The 19130-nt window shown below is 37.1% G+C and overlaps 1 protein-coding gene across 4 annotated transcripts in view; it reads left to right on the top strand.

The window, feature by feature from the left end:
• Positions 1-19130, top strand: part of UNC79 (unc-79 homolog, NALCN channel complex subunit) — a 246911-nt gene that overhangs the window by 37029 nt on the left and 190752 nt on the right. For 2 of the 4 annotated variants that reach the window (XM_029239759.1, XM_029239763.1), the window contains exon 1: positions 11124-11226. In XM_029239759.1, coding sequence (XP_029095592.1) covers positions 11139-11226 — 88 coding nt within the window. In that variant the 5' untranslated portion in view covers positions 11124-11138. Of the gene's footprint in view, positions 1-9; positions 131-6873; positions 7179-11055; positions 11227-19130 lie in introns of those variants that run through there. The other 2 variants (XM_029239760.1, XM_029239762.1) reach the window with 2 other exon arrangements.

A 19130-nucleotide genomic window follows, 5' to 3' on the forward strand; every position in this document is an offset into this window, starting at 1 on the left:
TTTATCTAGTTGCTTCCAAGATCCGGTACTTACAGGAATATCATAACCGAGTTCTCCACAACATTTATCCTGTACCTTCAGGAACAGATATTGCAAACACCCTGAAATACTTTTCTCAGACCTTGTTAAGGTAAGCTTTAAAATATCCTGTCCTTTGAAAGAATTATTAGGTAGTTCTACTAAATTGATTGGGACCTAAATTTTTATCGAACTGAAAGTCTTGAAGGACCTTATGTTTTCTAGTGCTCTGCCAGAAGAGTCTGGACTCAAGCTTTCTGGGTGTATATAGCAGATGAGATCAGAGGCCTAACTGATAAAAATGGCTACTGCCTGCTTTCCTCAGTTGAACGCCTTTTCAAGAGATTTATATAGTGATAAAAGTTATATGTTTGGCACTAATATAGAGTGGAATTAAAAGGAGAACCTACATTTGCTTAAAATTAAGAACAGGAAACACGATCTTAAAGAAAATCAGAATTACGAAGCATTTTAAGCTCATCAGTAGTATTTCCTATTTCTCGAAGCATAATTTATGATAATAACAATTATTTTTAATCCATGTAACACTTCAAGTGTTCAATATGCTTTACAATCGATATGGAGGACAACAAACAAAACCACGGCCACCCTTTTATACTGTCTGCTTTGACTATAAGGTAGAGACAGGGAGGACCCATCTGCCTCAGAGTTCTCATTAGGAAAAACAGGCAGACAAAGGTGAGCCTTTCAGGTAGACTCAATTGTCGGGGAAATAACATCGAAGAGGTGAGAGCACACTTCACTTTCCATTAAATTCTAAGGCTTGGTCTCCTCCATTATCCTGATCTCCTCACTCCAAATCTGATTTTAGAAACCCGTTTCTTTCAGCTATATAACAGCAAAAGTTTTGTAAGATAGGCATTAGGGAAAGAATACCAGCTCAGAACGACTGTAGTGGCACTGGAGTTCCCAGCAGTCTAAGGCTTTGCCCTGGGCGGACTGAATGCCTTGTAGAAAGAAGCCTCACTAGATCAAGTCAGCTCCTAGTCTTCAGTGCCACTGTCTCTGTGTTCTTATTCTTTGGAATGTCTCTTCTTCTTTAGAACCCTTAGTGTCCTTGTTCTATGTTAAAGGGATTCTGTTTATCAGATTCATAGATTTCATACTTACATAGTAAGTTTAGGACCTTGTTATAGGACATTTCTCTTTTCCAATGGCAGTGGAATAATTAGCTCAGTTTTCACAGTAATAATCAGATAAGGCACCAAGGCATCCGATTCTGTCCTCTTGAATTCTTCTTTTGTCTTTGAGGTCAGGGTTCTCAACGGGAAACACTTTCCTTTATCACAAATTCTGAAAGCTGTCTAAGTGAGAGACACTTTTCAGTAGGAAGCAAATTCCGAATTCCATTTGCAGAGAAACTGTGACATTCTAGTTGGCACTTTGAAACTTGCTGCTTAGGTCTTAGTCATGGTGCCAAAAAATTAAGAAATTTGGGATATTGAAGTCATGTTTGCAAGACATGAGGATTCCATTTTCTTGAGCAATGAATCATTAGAATATGATCATGGGTGACAGCATTTTAATGGTAAAACTAGTGTTAAAATAGTTTATTTAAGTGCTGTTGGGAAAGACTTTATGCAATTGAGCCCATTTTCAAAGGGAGGCAATATCAACAGCCACAATGAATGGTAGTACTAACCAATAGCTATTATTATCATAGCAGTATTATATTATAATATGTAATAGAAATGATATGTCAAGCACTCTTCTAAGCACTTTACATGTGTCATCTCATTTAACCCCTCATATTAATTCTATTAAATAAGTTTACTATTATACCCATTTTATATATAATGAAATTAAAGCACAGAGTGGTTAAACTGCTCAAAGTTAACATATCTGGTGAGCGTTGGAACCAGAATTCGACCCTGGGAGTCCTAATCCACAGCACACGCTCTGAACAGTTAGGCTACGCTGCTTCTCCTTACTATTGCTGCTTATCATAATCCAGGGGCACTTCTCTTAGTAAAAACTTGGTTTGGCCTTTGAGAATGCTGGCATCCATTATGAGTCCATAGAGTATAATTTTGGCTCTCTTTGAGATCTAGGGAGGAAAGGAAGTGCTTGGCGCAAAGATTTACCATCTTTTTTTTTTTTTTTGGCCGCACTGCCTGGCTTGTGGGATCTTGGTTCCCTGACTAGGGATTGAACCCATGCCCCCTGCAGTGGGAGCGTGGAGTCTTAACCCCTGGACCGCCAGGGAAGTCCCCATCCTTTTGAAAGTTAAATTGAGCTATACCTGAGGTGATGTGGACAGTGTTTCAATTCCCAGATGTTTTAGCACTATCTCCCACTCAGCAATTTGTTGTGGCTAGTAGGTCCGAGCAGAGTTGACAGCCTATAGGACACACACACATCAAGTGGGAGGAAGAAAGAAGACACTGAGGAATGTCACAAGTCCCTGGTTGGACTTTAATACTCACAGGTTCAACTCTTGGGCTGAACCCAATGCATTTTCTTTCTTCTCTTTGCCTACCTCAGTTTTAAAAAAGTTTTCGTCTCTTTTGTTTACTTTCCAATAATTCCAGTAATACAGAACTTACAACTATTGTCCTGTGTATTAGACCAAGTTGTGGTCATTTTCATCATTCTCACCGTTGGTTTATACATCCGTAATAATCATATTTATAATTCTTCATTTTACTTATGCTGTTAGAAAGTTCAAGACAAATAAGATGGTCTAAGTATTTGGTGTCCAAGATTCTTTGACAGTAATGCTTTCTACTTCCAAACAAGATGGTTTCCTTTGCATTTTATATAGTTTATTATATACATTCAGAAGCACTTCTTGCTTTCAGAATTCAGGTTCTTGGAAAGAAACAAGGAAGCATTAAATTCTCACAGAGTAACCCTCTGTCTTTCTCTTTGGGTATTCTCAATGAAGTTAAAATTATTTTGGTTAAAATATGCAACTTGAAGTTCCAGCAGCATCATTTAAGTCACAATTGCATTTTTAGAGTAATAGTCATTTGGTATTCATGCATGCACGTAACTCTCTCTGATTCCAGTAGAGGTTTGTACATATTTTCAAAGGCAGAGATTAGGCTAGGTGTTTAACTTCAATTAATTTAATCCATAGGAGAGGAGAGATTATTTGCAGAGAAATATAGAGACCATAATTGACTATATCAGCAGCTGAACAGTCCACATAGGTCCACTTAGTTTATTATTGAACTTAGAGTTCATGGAGGTTCCCCAAACTCTAGGTGAGCATAAGGCAAGTCCTCTGTGTTACTCATCTTGCTAGCCCTTGAGTCTAGAGCAATGTTCTGTCCTTAGAAGGGGATCAGTAAGTATTTGTTGAATTGAATTGACTTGAGTCCAAATTTCATCCATCACAGGAACTCTTCTAGAGCATTTACATAATCTAGCAGTGACCAAGGGTCCTGGGTAAGATTTTGTATGAGTGCTGAGGTGTCCTCATTTTAACTTAGTAGGGATCTAAGTGTGGCAATGGACACACAGTTTATACACAACTTCAGAGTTTAGTGTTTTGTTTGCTTTTAGCATTAGAAGTGACTATGAAGATCATCTGGTTTAATCTCCCCTCATGGCTGCAGAGGAGTCTGTCCATTTTATATTAGAAGCATTCTGGGACCATATTTTAAACATCTAAGGTCTTCTATAGGGATCTTGCCTTTTATCTGGGAGAACATTTAAAGGCTTTCTTCTAGTCTTCCTATTTCAAACATTCTTTTGGAATTCCTTTCCCCAGATCACTCTTCTGGTGCCATTCGAACTGCTAGCACATACAATCTTTTTAAAAAAATCATTGAGTTTGGGGAAAGCTACTTGCTGCTAACTCTTTAGTAAATGTTTAATATGTTTTTAAAAGGGATTCTAGTTTCAGTTCGATAATCTTAATTGAATTCTAATGTCTAATGGCTTAGGAACAAAATACAGACCTTCAAATGACTGATTTATTGTCCACAGAGTAGCTTTAGAGCATAGCATAATCAAGTAAATTTTATGAAGTGCATAGATCTAATTCAAATGTCAAAGTTCATAATCTTATAGAAAGTTTATATGACATATTAATTTTTTGTGCTATAGATACCTCAGGGCGACTCCTCATCTTTCCCCACACCCACAGTGTTCCTCTTCTCTTGGTTTCTCTTGATATTGGAAGTAAATGCTTGGTAAAGAGGATCTCAGGAGTGAAGAGGAAAGGTGAAGAGTTGTCTGCTGGGTCAGACTCTTCTGAGCAGGGCATTCTTAATATTCTTTTTGGTTGGGGGTACAGACCTCTGGGAAAGAATCTCAGATGGGGAAGATGGTTTTATCATTCCCAAGTTAGACAGTTTGGTTGGGGAAATAAGTTTCCTTTTTTTAATGAATAAACTTCACAAAACATCATGAAATCACAATGCATTGTACATTTATTCATGAGCCCTTCTTAAGTTTTTGCACAAATGAAAACATTTCCTTACATTGAAACATGAATGGTAATTTAAAACTGGTTTCATGGATTATTCATCTTCAGCCATTTTTTCTCAACCTCACCTACTTATTAAATCTAAAAGCAGTGAGAAAGAAGTTTACTGTTTCAGTGCTGACGTTTTTTCTTCCCTACGTATATGAAGTTGGTGCTGCTATCATTTGGAAACCCTGCATATACAGGAAGGGAAAAATACCAATGTAGAGCCTCCAAAGTTGATTTCACTAATGTTTGTTAAATTATATCAAACTTTGGAAAAATACTACTGTGTATTTGAAGAGAATAATGTGCTATATTTCCCCCACCAAGGAAACGTTTGATGAGAGCAATGTACTTAATTTAGAGAAAAGCATTAATGTATGCTCTACAACTAATTTTATTCTCTAAGGCAAAGTATTGTTTTTCCGTGCCACTTCTATAAGAGCCACATGTTGCAATTTTGGAAGGATGTTGGTAGTAGGCAAATTTAGGGCTGAAGTTTGGGAAATAATATTTCTGACTTACATCCATTGTGATTTTAAGGGAATTTTCAGTGGGATAAAATCCTACAGGTTTAAAACAGATTTTTGGTGAGTGGGTTTATCAAGAATATAACATTTAAAGGGGGTACTTTTAGGAGTAATTGAGTTATATGAGTAAAGTATAAAGTCTGATGGTATTTATAATAGATGTAGGCAGGCAGGGGTAACTGGAATGTTGATATTATCCCATTGTAAAGTATAAGCTTACAAAGTTAAATACATCACACACAAAAAAGGTAAATTAAATCCCTTTAAAAATAAAAAAGTTACACTAAATCTTAAGTTATTTATTGCTAAGAAGTATTATATAACTATTCTGAAGTTATTTTTATTATTATTAATTGTTTTTCCCTGGACATTGGGTAACAGAAGACAAAGGAAATCGAGGTAAATTAGGCACATGGCAAACAAAAAGCATGTAGTCATTTTTCTTACATTGTAACATATTTTGCACTAAGAGTAAATAAAAATAAATGTAAATTTGAAATAGCGAGCATGCTTGACACTAACCAGTTCTTCACACCACTGTAAAATTGTAAATGTAATATCATTAACTAAGAACTTAGTAATGTTTGATGCACATAGAATAAGTGTAAGATAAGATTATTTCTATGTAATGAAACAATTATAAATTGTTATCTATTTTGATTAACATCGAAGTGTGCTGTATCAAAGCACTTCGTAAGTGCAGCAGATATTACCATTATAATGTCTTAATGATTAAATAGTATAACCTAATTTAAAAAAACTAAACATTTGGCTAAGCAGTCATTTCTTCTGTTTTTAAATTAGCAACTTTTCTGCTTTATTGCTTTTACTAAAAGGTTTTTATTTAAAAATTAGTGCTAAAAGAAAGCCAATTTATTTTTAAGAATTTCTTTTTACTTCCATTAAAATTTTTTTAACTTTGTAAATTATCTTTTCTTTAGTTTTTAGTGAGTTTTGTTGAATAATAACGTAAGTAGCAGCAGTAATATATATGAGATCTTATTGTATGACGTGCAGCTATATAACAGATACTGCTTGCTTAGTCTTTAGAATTTTGAAGGTAACTATTTAATAAATCTCTGTTTGTATTCATAAAATAAAATGTTTCCTCCCCAACATGCAAAATTTTAAAAACACACATAAATAACCATTATCATTAGTTCACAAACATATGCTATGGACCATCTACTCTATATTATTTTATAGCTTTTCCAATGTAGTTTAGCTAACATTTTAGAAATATGTATTATTTCTAAATTCATATGCCTGTTTAAACTTCATTATCTCAAATGATACTGACAGAATGTCATGAAACAGTATCATAATATACATATAGACATTATTTTGATGCAATAAACATGTGATTTTTAAGACTCTCTTAATAAACACACATGTTTATTCTTTGCTAAAACATGTTTCTGCAAGTGCCATACCTATATTTTGCAAGTTTTTCTTTACCTGATTAAGACAGTCTTGCTGAAAACTTCCTTTGCTTTGAAAGCTCCTTTTAATTAGCAATGAAAGCTCTAACTCATTAGACAAAGCCATCATTCTTCCTTTCCGGAAACCTCGCCTTCATCAAATCAATAAACTGTAAAACATGGGTTTGGCACTGAAACATGCATTTTTATATTTTTGCTCCTTACTAGCCAGATAACACATGAGATGCAATGCAACTTCCACAAAATAAGCCTTACGTTATTGGTATCTCTGCGCATGAAGCTCTGCGACCCGTACTAGATTTGTAGATGCTGCTGGTGTGGCAATTGCATCTTATGTGGGATGTATCTGGTGTTTTATTATTTGTTTTAGAGTGTCATTTCAATGTAATGTGCTGTTCTTTGTGTCTTTGTTGTCTCTTTTTTTTCTTTGTCCCCCCAACAGCATTTTGTCCCGCACAGGGAAGAAGGAAAACCAAGATGCCTCCAATTTGACAGTGCCCATGACCATGTGTCTTTTTCCTGTGCCATTCCCACTCACCCCATCTCTAAGACCGCAGGTCAGTTCCATCAACCCTACTGTTACTCGCTCCCTCCTTTACAGCGTCCTGCGAGATGCTCCCTCTGAACGTGGCCTGCAAAGTCGTGATGCTCACTTGTCAGACTACCCTTCTTTGGACTATCAAGGCCTCTACGTGACTTTGGTGACTCTCCTGGATCTAGTTCCTTTACTACAGCATGGCCAACATGGTGAGGATTTAATCAAAACTTTTGAAAATGTACATGTATGTTTATAGATGCTACGGACTGTTGTTGTTATTATAATAAATTGCTTGAAAGGTCTTTGTGTGGCTAAAACCTTTCTTACACTGAAACTTAATTATGGTGTTTCCCTTATTATCATTTTTTTGCTGTTTTATGGCCAGAGGGATGTTACCCAAGTGGGTCCCCCCATGGGTGGGGGGAATGGGCTTGAGAAAGGAGGAAGACTATAAAAAGGAACTTACCTATTCTCCCCTGATCTGCTTATCAGGGAGACTCTGGTTGAAATTACGATTTGGGGGTTAAGTTTTAAAAACTTGCCCCGCAGACAATGTATGAGGTGGAGCTTAAAGGGCACGTCATATCCACTGACTAATTCTGTGATTTTTGGGAGCAAATCACAGAATCTCTCCGGGACTCATTTTTCCTGTCTTTAAACCCAGGAGGTTAGATAATAAGGAATCTCTAAGAACTCTTCCAAATTTAACAAACAATCAATAGTTATTAGAAAATGTTGACCAAGTGGTACAGTGTATAGTGGTGCTATATGCCATATATAGTATATGCATGCCATGTATGGTATACACTACACAGTCTTAGTGGTGCTTTAGGACAGAAGCCTAAGAGCATGCTTCTTTTCTTAACTCTTCCTCTTTCTACTGTGTGTCTTTAGTAAATTTCATTATCTTGCATGCTTACCAAATTCTTCTAGCCCATAAAAAGGAGCACAATAATATCTACTACTTAAGTATTCAATATTATATTTGGGAGAATCAAATGAAAAATCATACAGTAAGAAAAATGACTTTTGCAGCAAATGAGCTTTTAATACACCAGTTGTCTTAACTTTAAAGCACTGATAATTTGGTCCATGGAGGTATGATAACCAAAGTTTCACTGTCCAAAAAATTGGAATTTCAGAAATGGGTGGGTGGTGGAGGTTATTTTGTCTTTTAATTATGGCTAACTTTCCTAAGAGAATGCTTAATGGTTTATTTAGTAAGATGTGTTCTGAACTTAAAAAAGAAATCTTCTTTTATAAAAATGATGAAATAATGATTATTAATTTGTTTTTTCTTATATTTACAATTCTGTATAACAGTGAATATAAAAAAATGTAGAAACTTGTGAGTTTGCTTATTGTACAATTTTGTAGCTGTTTGAGTCTAGTCACTTTTATTGTGATCCTATCTCAGCTCAGAACTTAAAGGAGATGACTCTTTGAATGTCATATTCCCGGAGCTTGCCATGGTGGTGAACTTGTCAGTGCTTTTCCTTTGTGACTACCTGCCTGGTCTTGGGATGGGCCACTGAGTTAGGGCCCCTTGATTAAGATAAAAGCATTCACATTCAGTTAATGTGTAAATTGTGACAATTTCAGGGGGGATTATTTGTATTTTTGCTCTTTTACCCACAGCTATTTTGTGACCTTCCTCTTTACTGTTATCTATAGGCTGTGTTCTGCATAACAGATCTTAGAAGATAGGAAAAACTCACTAGACCATCCCTTAGAAGTTAAAAACCAATACAACCCTGTTTTGATCTGAATGACATCAGACTTTCCGAGGGAGGGAGTTCGGAACGTGGAATTCTGGTTCCCAAGCTGGAACTTCTAAATAAGAATGACTGAGGGGTGGGTCCTGAGGATCTGAATTTTTAACTAGCTCTCTGGGTGATTCTTCTGTACACCAAGTTTGAGAACCACTGCACTTGCACTGTACCCAGCAGAGCTGCATTTTTTTTTTTTTTCTTGCAGTACGCGGGCCTCTCACTGTTGTGGCCTCTCCCGTTGCGGAGCACAGGCTCCGGATGCGCAGGCTCAGCGGCCATGGCTCACGGGCCCAGCCGCTCTGCGGCATGTGGGATCTTCCCAGACCAGGGCTTGAACCCGTGTCCCCTGCATCGGCAGGCGGACTCTCAACCACTGCGCCACCAGGGAAGCCCCAGAGCTGCATTTTTGTTGCAGTTCAGCTACTAACTCTCAGGTGATCTTGGGCAATCACTTCCCTTCTCTGGGCCTCAGTCTCCTCATTTGAAAAATATTCCAGGGGGGCTTCAGGTTCCTTTCAGTGCCAATGTTCTGTAACTAGGCTAAAAGGCAGCTGAGGTGTCTTATGTGCACAGACTCAGTCAGTTCTTAGGAATACACTTGTGAATGTTCGATTTTATCAATTTGAGCCCAAGGTTGACTGACCCTCACTCCCCAGTGGGCAGTGTGGCCACATCCTCTCGGCTGTCAGTTGATGTGCTTGTTGAGGTGGCATATTAATTCTAATGATAATCAGAATTAACATTAGGCATCAAAATAGCACAAAGAAGGTGCATCTGCTACAAGACAAACAAGTCTAATAATTTTCTTTTATAATGGATACGAAAATGAGAAAAAGTCTTCACTGTCAAGTCTTGGCTGATGACCTGTATATCAGGATATCCAGAGACATCAAAATATATATTCAGTGTAATGGGATTTACTTTACATGCATTCTAAAGCTAAATTGTTATGATTTTTTGAATGTCCTCTATTTTTACTCCTTGTGCAGGTAATAATAATAATATTAATATTCATAATAATATCTAATATTTGTGGAGCACACATTAGGTGCTATGTTAAGCACTTTACGTTTTTCTCATTTAAACCTCCTAACAATCCTTCTAATGAAGTGAGGTAGGTACTGTTCCTATCACTTAAAAATGTTGATAGATAGATTATTATTAGGTGGCACGTCCTTCTGTGATCATTGATAACTAAGTGCTCAGGGTCATGCAGTATCAGTTTACGGCTTCCTTTCTTTGGTGCGTGCTGAATCGGCCACTGTGCTGGAAGACGCAGATTACTTCATTGCCCAGGACTCCAGATGTAGGAGGATTGTTCGGTCGATGGAGCAGAAATAGCATGGTTTTATTTCCAGTCTTGCCCTTGACTTTTCTAAAAATTCCCGTGAGGAAATAATTTAACATCGCTGTGCCACAGTGATCTTGTGTAAAATGTAACAGAGGTAAGAATGCTGGAAGGATTTCAAGATTCGTTAATCACTTGGAAAGTGCTTTTAATTTATGATATCAGGGAGTAATATGAATACCAAGTACTACTGAAGATGGATAAGGTGTTGAGGAAAAGCTCACATCATAGATATGGTTGACCCTCGAGCAACTTGTGGGGTTAGGGGCACTGAGCCCCCATACAGTTGAAAATCTGCAATCTCTGCTGCTCTCTCTGCCTCAAAAACAAAGGAATTGATAAATGACTCACCTAAGGGCAGGGAGCTGAGACAGTTTGGATAGAATCAGGACTCAGACCCTAGTTCTTTGGGTTCCACTTATTGTGATCTCTAATTGAACACAAACTTTTCCCCACAGTTAGTTGATTTAAAGATCTGTAAAATGAAGATACAGGTACTATATTTATTGAAAAAATCCATGTGTAAGTGGACCCACACAGTTCAAACCTGTGTTGTTCACGAATCAACTGTATATTTTTTTCTTTTCTTTTTTTCTTTTTTTTTTTTGCGGTACGTGGGCCTCTCCCGCTGCGGAGCACAGGCTCTGGACGCGCAGGCTCAGCGGCCATGGCTCACGGGCCCAGCCGCTCCACGGCATGTGGGATCTTCCCGGACCGGGGCACGAACCCATGTCCCCTGCATCGGCAGGCGGACTCTCAACCACTGTGCCACCAGGGAAGCCCTGTATGTTTCTTAATGCAGTCATTCATCAAAGACTGTGTACGCACTCTGCAGAACTCTTGATAGGAAGGGAGTGATGGTTGCTTATAATTTAAACCAGTTCATAAAAACTTAAAATGTAAAATTAGCATTTTTTGTTAGATGGCAAAATATTCAGTGACTGATTACTTCATTTTGTTTTGTAGATCTTGGACAGTCAATATTTTATACAACTACGTGTTTGCTCCCCTTTCTCAATGATGATATTCTGAGTACTTTGCCCTACACGATGATATCAACTTTAGCTACCTTTCCTCCGTTTCTGCACAAGGATATTATTGAATATCTCAGCACATCTTTTCTACCAATGGCTATATGTAAGTTCGGTCTTACCTAATACTAGATTATTTTTATGTGTTGTATGAATGGAAATTGCTTTTGCTGTTTAGGCTACAGATTTTCAAGATTATAATGGAATCACTTGCTGTATACATGTGCTTTGATTTAAATTCAGTTATTTCAGCATGAATAGTATGGTGAACATCAAAGAAATGAAAAGACAATTATACCTTAGAACTGTTGTGTTCACATAGTTTGATCTTATTGGATAGGAAGAAGGAACATGTCAAGGCACAGTCTGTATTTCCTCCATATAAATTATGGTATTTTTTGGCTACTTTAGAAAAAAGGGTGGAGCAAAGTGTTGCCTTTGATGTAGAAATTCTTATCTTTTGCATCTGAAAGAAGTAGGGTGTGCCGGGAAGAGCAATGGATAGAATCAGGATTATGTAGATCTCCTGTGGTCTCAGTTCTATCTGTAATCTGACGTATGATATGAGGTTGGGCGACTGACATAGTTGAAACCTCATCTCCAGAATGATGATATCATCAGCTTTCCCTCACAGGGGTGTTGTGATGACAAAATGAGTCAAAATTTATGAAAACACTTTGTAAAAAGCTGAAATTTACAACTCATGTGCAAGGTACTCTTATAAACATGGAATCGATATGAATTCTGTTTCACTTTTATAAACTTAATTCTGCAGGCTTTCCAGATGTGATAACAGAGAGAAAAAAATAAGTTGGGTTGTGTTTTTTATGATCAAAATCCTGCTAAAGTATTTTTTAAAAGAAATGGGTGATTAATTAATTTACGTTTCAGTGGATAATCTGAAAAGATTATGGGTTTAGGAGTCAAACATATCTAGATTCAAATCACAGCTCTGCTACCAACTAGCTGTGTGAGCTTAGGCAAGTTACCTAACCTTTCTGTTTCTTACCTGTAAAATGAGAATAATGATAATACTGCCTCATAAGGTCGCTGTGACAATTGAAATGATTAACTGGAATGTTGATAGAGTGCTAGCACAATGCCTAGTGTTCAATAAGTGTTAGTTTACTTCTTTCCTTCCCTCAACTCTTGTTCTATAATAATGCCTGTGTTGGTCACATTCAATTCCTAGAGATCATTTTTCACTGTTTTAATGTTATGTACTTTTATGATCTTATTAAAGTTGTTGCTTTGTAATAACAGTTGGTAAACATATGTACCTTTGAGCCACATTTACTTATTTTACAATTCAGTTTAATTTTAGCTATGGAATTGTAATTTTCATGTCTTTTAAACAAAGAGTCTGACTTCTGCCTAAATTATATAGCTATTTAAAAAATTAGCAGACTGATTATACTGTTCAAGTAATAGAATATTTGATCGTTCTCTTTTTTGGTTCTGTGTATCCTTATTGAGAAGTACTTGCTTATGGATACAGCCTTAGGATTGCATAGTTGTATTTTTTTTTTTTTTTTTTTTTTTTTTGCGGTACGCGGGCCTCTCACTGTTGTGGCCTCTCCCGTTGCGGAGCGCAGGCTCCGGATACGCAGGCTCAGCGGCCATGGCTCACGGGCCCAGCCGCTCCACGGCATGTGGGATCTTCCCGGGCCGGGGCACGAACCCGTGTCCCCTGCATCGGCAGGCGGACTCTCAACCACTGCGCCACCAGGGAAGCACCCCTGTATTTTTTTTAATAAGTATGTTAACTGTTAAACTTAGGCATAGAAATTTTTTTCTTTTAAGAATAGCAGGTGAGGCTGCATCTTTCTAATAATGAGTGTAAATTCACTGTATCCTTCCTTCTTAGAAATAAGTTAATAATTTTGGGAGATGTAGTGCATATTTCAGGCCCTTGAATTTATAAAGAGCAAACGAGCATGTGACAGCTGGCAACTTGTTTCTTCACCCTTGATTATTAATTTCTGCTTAATTAGAAACAGACCCCAAAACATGCCTTGTAGTCACATTGGAATCCTTACTTATTTAAATGTGTGAACTTGACAACTAAGGAGAACAAAATAGTAAGTTGAGTTTACAAAAATTGTGTGAAAATTTTAATGCTTATTAGTGGAGTAGCTTGGTGTTCGTTTAAAGGGTAGGGACAAGTCATTTCTGTCTCCATTTTTTTTTTACTGTAAAGGAGAGGTTTAGAGAATAATGTTCCATCTCTAAGGTTATTTCTGTCTTAATAATTCTAGGTTAAATAACATCAATCTTATTTTACGTAAGAGGCACATATCTCCCTCCAATGCAATCGCTGATCTGGTTCATTTATTTTGCTGCTCTGGTTTTAGTCTCCTAGTTCTGACTTTCTCGTTTCTCATCAACAGTAGCCAGTCTGTGTCATCTTTAAATCTTTGAAAAGAAATTGTGGTACTAATCTTTAAAGCCAAATTCTATTAAACCATTCAGGCATTTCTTTTGTACTTATTCCTTCATAGAGTAGATACAAAGGACATAGATCCAAAGATGGAGGGAATTGAGTTCCAGATTAATCAAGTCAAACTGAATTGATGTGAGAATGTGTGCCTGTTGTTTGCACCCATGTTGGTTTTATTTTTGGAAGTTGTTTCAGTGTGTAGAAATTCTGACCAGAACAAGAGGGGAGCGTTTAACTTCTTCGAGAATATTTTTATTTCAGGCCTGAGATGAAGGATGTTGCATTTTCTGAGTACTTGATAAAGTCTTTAAGACAAAAAGGCTTTTATTCTCTTTGGTATGGTATTCACAAGGTCAAATGTAATACATGGACAGTTTTTCAGGTGTTAAATGATTATATCATTAAGGACTTAGAAGATGAAAGTCTGAGCTCTCAAGTGGACCTAATGAGGTATTGCAGCTCCTTCAGTTTAAGAGCCCTGCATGTATATCAGTTATGTCTTTTATGTCATTTTTGTCATTAAACCAAGTACTGTTGCTTTTATTTTAAATAACTCCTTTGAGGTGCTGCAGAGCAAACTGCAATTTATTGTAAAAATTTCCTTTGACATAACCTTTTCTTGTTAACTCTTTCCTTGTGTATATATTAAGATACACTTGTTTTTATTCCACATGTGTGCAATAGGCTTTGTTTATATATTAAAGGAGTTACTAAGAATTGAAAAAGTCATTTGCATTTCACCATGGAAACCTCTCTTTTTTCACAAAGGTTCTGTGATTTGTGGACCAAATTGAAATATGGTTGTTGGGAAGATGATATTTTGGCAGAGAAAAGAAAAAGCGGGTCCCAAATGAACATTATGTGATGTAGGATACATTATTTTAAAGTGAATAGTAAAGCTGAACAATTAAATCAGTGAAAGAGCCTTCTAGCGGTATCTTGGTATCCTGAACTGTGCAGTCTCATCTAGTTTCTTTTCCAACTTAAATTTCCTCAAAAATCACTCATCCTCAGGTAAAAGAAGAGGTTCATTTAGATCTTTGCATTGAATTAAAACCAATTGTATGATTTAATTGAAGGTCTGCTTCCAAACCATTGGCCCTGTATCATTTTTTTTGTTCTATTGCTACTACAGAGGATGTGTGTTATGTTCTATGATCTTCCAAACACTAGTAAGTAAAGATAATAGAAAAAAGACAGTAAAATACCAACACAAGATATTGATGGTATTCAAATAATCTTTTATATATAAAATCTGTTTTATTAGCTAATGATTGTTTTTATAAAGTAGATCTTACTATACTTTAAGAGTTTTATTATTGAATTGTGGGAAATGTTTTGGAATAGGAATCCAGAAGGGCTGAATTGTAGGCTGAATCTCTCAACCTTATCAAACTTTAGTTTCTTTAGCTGTAAATTTGTGAATAATCATAACCTCACTTGTCTACATCACAATGTTTGTTGTGAAGGCCATGACATAACATATGGGAATGACCTTTGAATATTGTCTGATGTTATACCAATGTGTAACGCTCAGTCAAATAACGGCCATGTCAAATCCCATTGCAACTAATTCCAGTATTCTGCTCAAAATCACATGTTGTCCTGAAATTTTATCATCTTAAATATTGCTTGAAATAATAACGGGCCATCTGCTGAGGCTTGGGATTTTTCCCCCTAGAGTGTGTTGTGTAACAACAGTAATTGCTATGTCAGGTTTAGATCTCATAGAACCTGACAGAACACCTCTGCAGTGTTGATGGGCAATCCTGTCTCTATGACTTTTTATTAATCTACCAATCCGCACATATTTTAATGCTACATAGACTTCAGGTTCACGGTGTCTTAGTCCCCCCTTTATGTTGAACTGATACGACCTTCTGACAGCACAGGTATCTTACGCTCAAACCCTACCCCATGGAACGCAGTTGCCTCTGCTTTACACAAACAGAGGCCACTTGCTGATCCAGGCAGCACAGGAAATGGTTCTGTCATGTGGTAGAATGGGCATCAGAATGTTTTTCTTCTTCCCAGGTGATTCCCTTACCTTTACCCCTTAAAAAGGTATAAGACTAGAGGGGTTTATTTAAATATATTTCAATTCAGACCACTCCTTACCACTGTCTCTCATCTGGACCAGACCAATAGCTTCTGAGCTGGTCTCCATGCTTCTACTCTTAGCCCCCCCTACAGCCTGCTCTCCACCAAAAAGCCAGAGCTATCCTCCAAACATGTGAGCCAGATCATGTCACTTGCCTCTTTGAAAACGTGTAATAGCCTCCAATCACTCCTACAAATCAAATTCAACACCCTTCCGTGGCCCACAAGGCCCTCTGCCTTGTGATGTGGGCCCTGCTTATCTTACTACTTCATCACTTGTGTCTGCTAATGTTCACTCTGCTCTGTCCATATTGGCCTTTCTGCAGTTTCATAAAGGCACCCAGCTTTTGCTTTTCCTCTGTGTCAAAAGCCCTTCGTGCAAATGGTCACGTGATTTGCTTCCTCATTCCCTTCAGGTCTCAGCTCAAGTATCATAGTCTTCCCAGAGGCCCTTCCTTACTCTCAAGCTAAAATAGGACCTTCCATTGCTTTCTACGTATTCCCTTGCCCTGCTTTATATTTCTTCACGGGTATTTGTTTGCCTGTTCCTCTGGAATAGTGCTGTCCACAGAACTTTCTGCAATGATGGAAATGTTATATAAAATTCTGTGCTGTCCAGTAGAATAGCCGCTAGCCACATGTGGCAACTGAACACTTGAAAATGTATCTAGTGAGAGAGAGGTTTTTAATTTAGTTTACTTTTAATTAGTTTAAATTTAACCACATGTGGCTACTATATTGGATAGCACAGCTCTAGCATTTAAGCTTCATAAAGACAAAGACTTGCCTATCTTATTTATGGCTGTGTCTCGAGGGCCTAGAACAATGTCTGGATACTGAAAAGAAAAATACTCTGTGAATAAATAAGTGACTAGCACATTAGCTGTGAAGTCAAGTGACAGGCTGTAGTCCTAATAATTAGGTTGGTGTTCACATGCAAAATTTGGTTTCTCGTTTATAAGATGGCTTTTCCCATATACTTTTTTTTTTTAATGAGAATCATATAAGAGCTATACATGATAACACGTTAGGAATTATAAAATGCAGAAACAGATTAAGAAATTGTTATTGTTCATAGAAGGAGGGGATGGTGGTAATGATTGTTTTGGTGGTGCTAGGAAGATGAGGGAATAGGTCTTAAAACTTAATTGTATTTTCTGAGCACAACATTAAATATAAAATTTTCTTATTTTTATTACTTCTCTGCTTCCTTCCATCGTGTGTAGCTTTGACCTTAGACACCCTTATGGGGACAAGCTACACATCTGTTTGCCTCATGCCTTTTTAACAAGATTCAATAAATGATGTGTGCCTCTGCATGTTTATTAAATTAGAATTGTGGTGATTTTGTTCAGTCTGTTAGAAAGCTATGAAATTGCAAGGCGCTGTCTGTTTATAGAAATATTGGAGCCAGTTTCTGAGGGCTGGAGCCACGGAAGCACTCTTGGCTTTGTGGCTGACCATTCTTGAGGGAGAGCGTAGATTTGTAGGGGTAGGGGGGACATTCAGAGGTCACCGAGCCATTTGTCCTGTTCTCCAAATAAACTTCATCTAAATCATCTGAGACATTTGGGCATCTCTCCCATTTTTTAAAAAAAAAATATTTATTTATTTATTTATTTTGGCTGCACCGGGTCTTAGCTGCAGCACACGGGATCTTTCAGTTGCAGCATACGAACTCCTAGCTGTGGCATGCATGCGGGATCCAGTTCCCCAACCAGGGATCAAACTCGGGCCCCCTGCACTGGGCGCGTGGAGTCCCACCCACTGGACCACCAGGGAAGTCCCATCTCTCCCATTTTTAAAGGCCTCCAGGCACAGTGCTTCTCAGCCTACCTTAATAAGTAGTTTTCATTTTTTAGAAACACTTATAGTTTAAAAGTTTGAAATGAGTTTAAATAAAGGTGAAAACACTTGTCCCAAAAGGAATGGATATAGTATACATATAATTATTTTTCCTTGCGTATGTCAAAGACTACACTTTCTTTTGCTTTTTTTCCCCCTTAAAGAAAGAACACAAGGGCATGCAATTATTCCTCCCACACTTGGACACCTTACTGAGTATTTCCTTTTTTGTTCTCATTCCTGTAGTAGTACTTCTCAAATGCAACTCTAAGACCCACTTGGTCAGAATCACTTGATGTCCTTATTAAACATGTAGCTTTCCTGCTTCCAAACTGATTGAGTTAGACTCTCTAGGTATGGGGCCCTGGAAGCTGAATTTGAACCACCGCCCTGTCTAAGCTCTGAAACTGAATCTTGTTCTTTAGGATTTGGCACAAAGATTGTTTTCCTTGATTAATCGTATTTGATTAATCAGCTTTAACATCTAAGAGCAGTGAGCTGATCCTCACATCTTTGTATAATAACTAATTCTTATTTATATTGTATAACCAAACTAATTTATGTACCTGAATATCACCTGCTTAGTGGGTTAGCAGCAGCCCAGCAGTAAGTTACTAATAAAAGCAAACTCAGGTAAATGGAACTTAATTATAGATCTGTTTTGTTTGTTTATTTCTTTAAAGCTATTGTAAAGGCCACTGTCCATTGTGGTGCTCAGTTTTTTACGTTAAAAAGAAGAATCATGTTAAATTTTTTTTTGTCTTCTCTACTTTACTATACAACAAACCTTTTATTAGTGCTTGAATGATTCTTTTATACCTGTGTTTTATTATAAGTTGCCTTATTCTTGTTGGTTGTAGGTGAGATACTATTCCCACACATTGCACTTTAATACTTTAAAATAAAGCAGATTTTAGGGTTATCTGCTTTTTTCTTGTTGTCTATGTTGATGGTCTTCTGCAGTATGTGTTGGAAATTGAGAGTTGACTTTTTGAGGGTGTTATAGTCACTGTTTACTGTTCTGTTCATGCTTTCTTGACAATTTGCTACAGGAGCCCAGCTCTAAGGAGAGGTTTCTGCTATTCCTGCAATTATCCTGAGAAAAGGAATTCATTTTATATTTGAGTCCTTGTAAAGTATTGTGGGCCCTTTCTCAGTTACTGTGTTTAGAATAATAAAATACTCTGGGGACAACATATTACCCCGAATGACCTCCATCAGTGATAGTTCTGGATGCTTATAGAGGTTACCTGATACCCTCTATTAAAAAAGAAAGAGAAAGAAAGTTAATACAGTATTGGATGTCATCCTAAACAAGCCACTTAAAGATGTCTCTTAAAAGCAGTATGTAAGTGGTTATCACATGGAGATCACAATTATACGGCTAAAAGATGAATTTTGAAGAAACCAACTGACTTTGTGATTGAATACTGCGGGATAGGATAAAATGTCCAGCAACAGCATTATTCACAGATTCAAGAAGTGCTGTATTTCAAACAACTCAGGTGGATGTGAAGATGGTAAGCTCTGGAAAACTAAAAAAGTGATTGTCATGGTGATTAAGATGCTGCTGATGAAGTTACATGTGAAGGTTTGAATAAAATCGTTTAATGATAGGTGAGAGT

The sequence above is a fragment of the Monodon monoceros genome, unplaced genomic scaffold, assembly GCF_005190385.1.
Source record: "Monodon monoceros isolate NGI ecotype Baffin Bay Population unplaced genomic scaffold, NGI_Narwhal_1 Super_Scaffold_21, whole genome shotgun sequence".
In the NCBI taxonomy this organism is placed as follows: Eukaryota; Metazoa; Chordata; class Mammalia; order Artiodactyla; family Monodontidae; genus Monodon; species Monodon monoceros.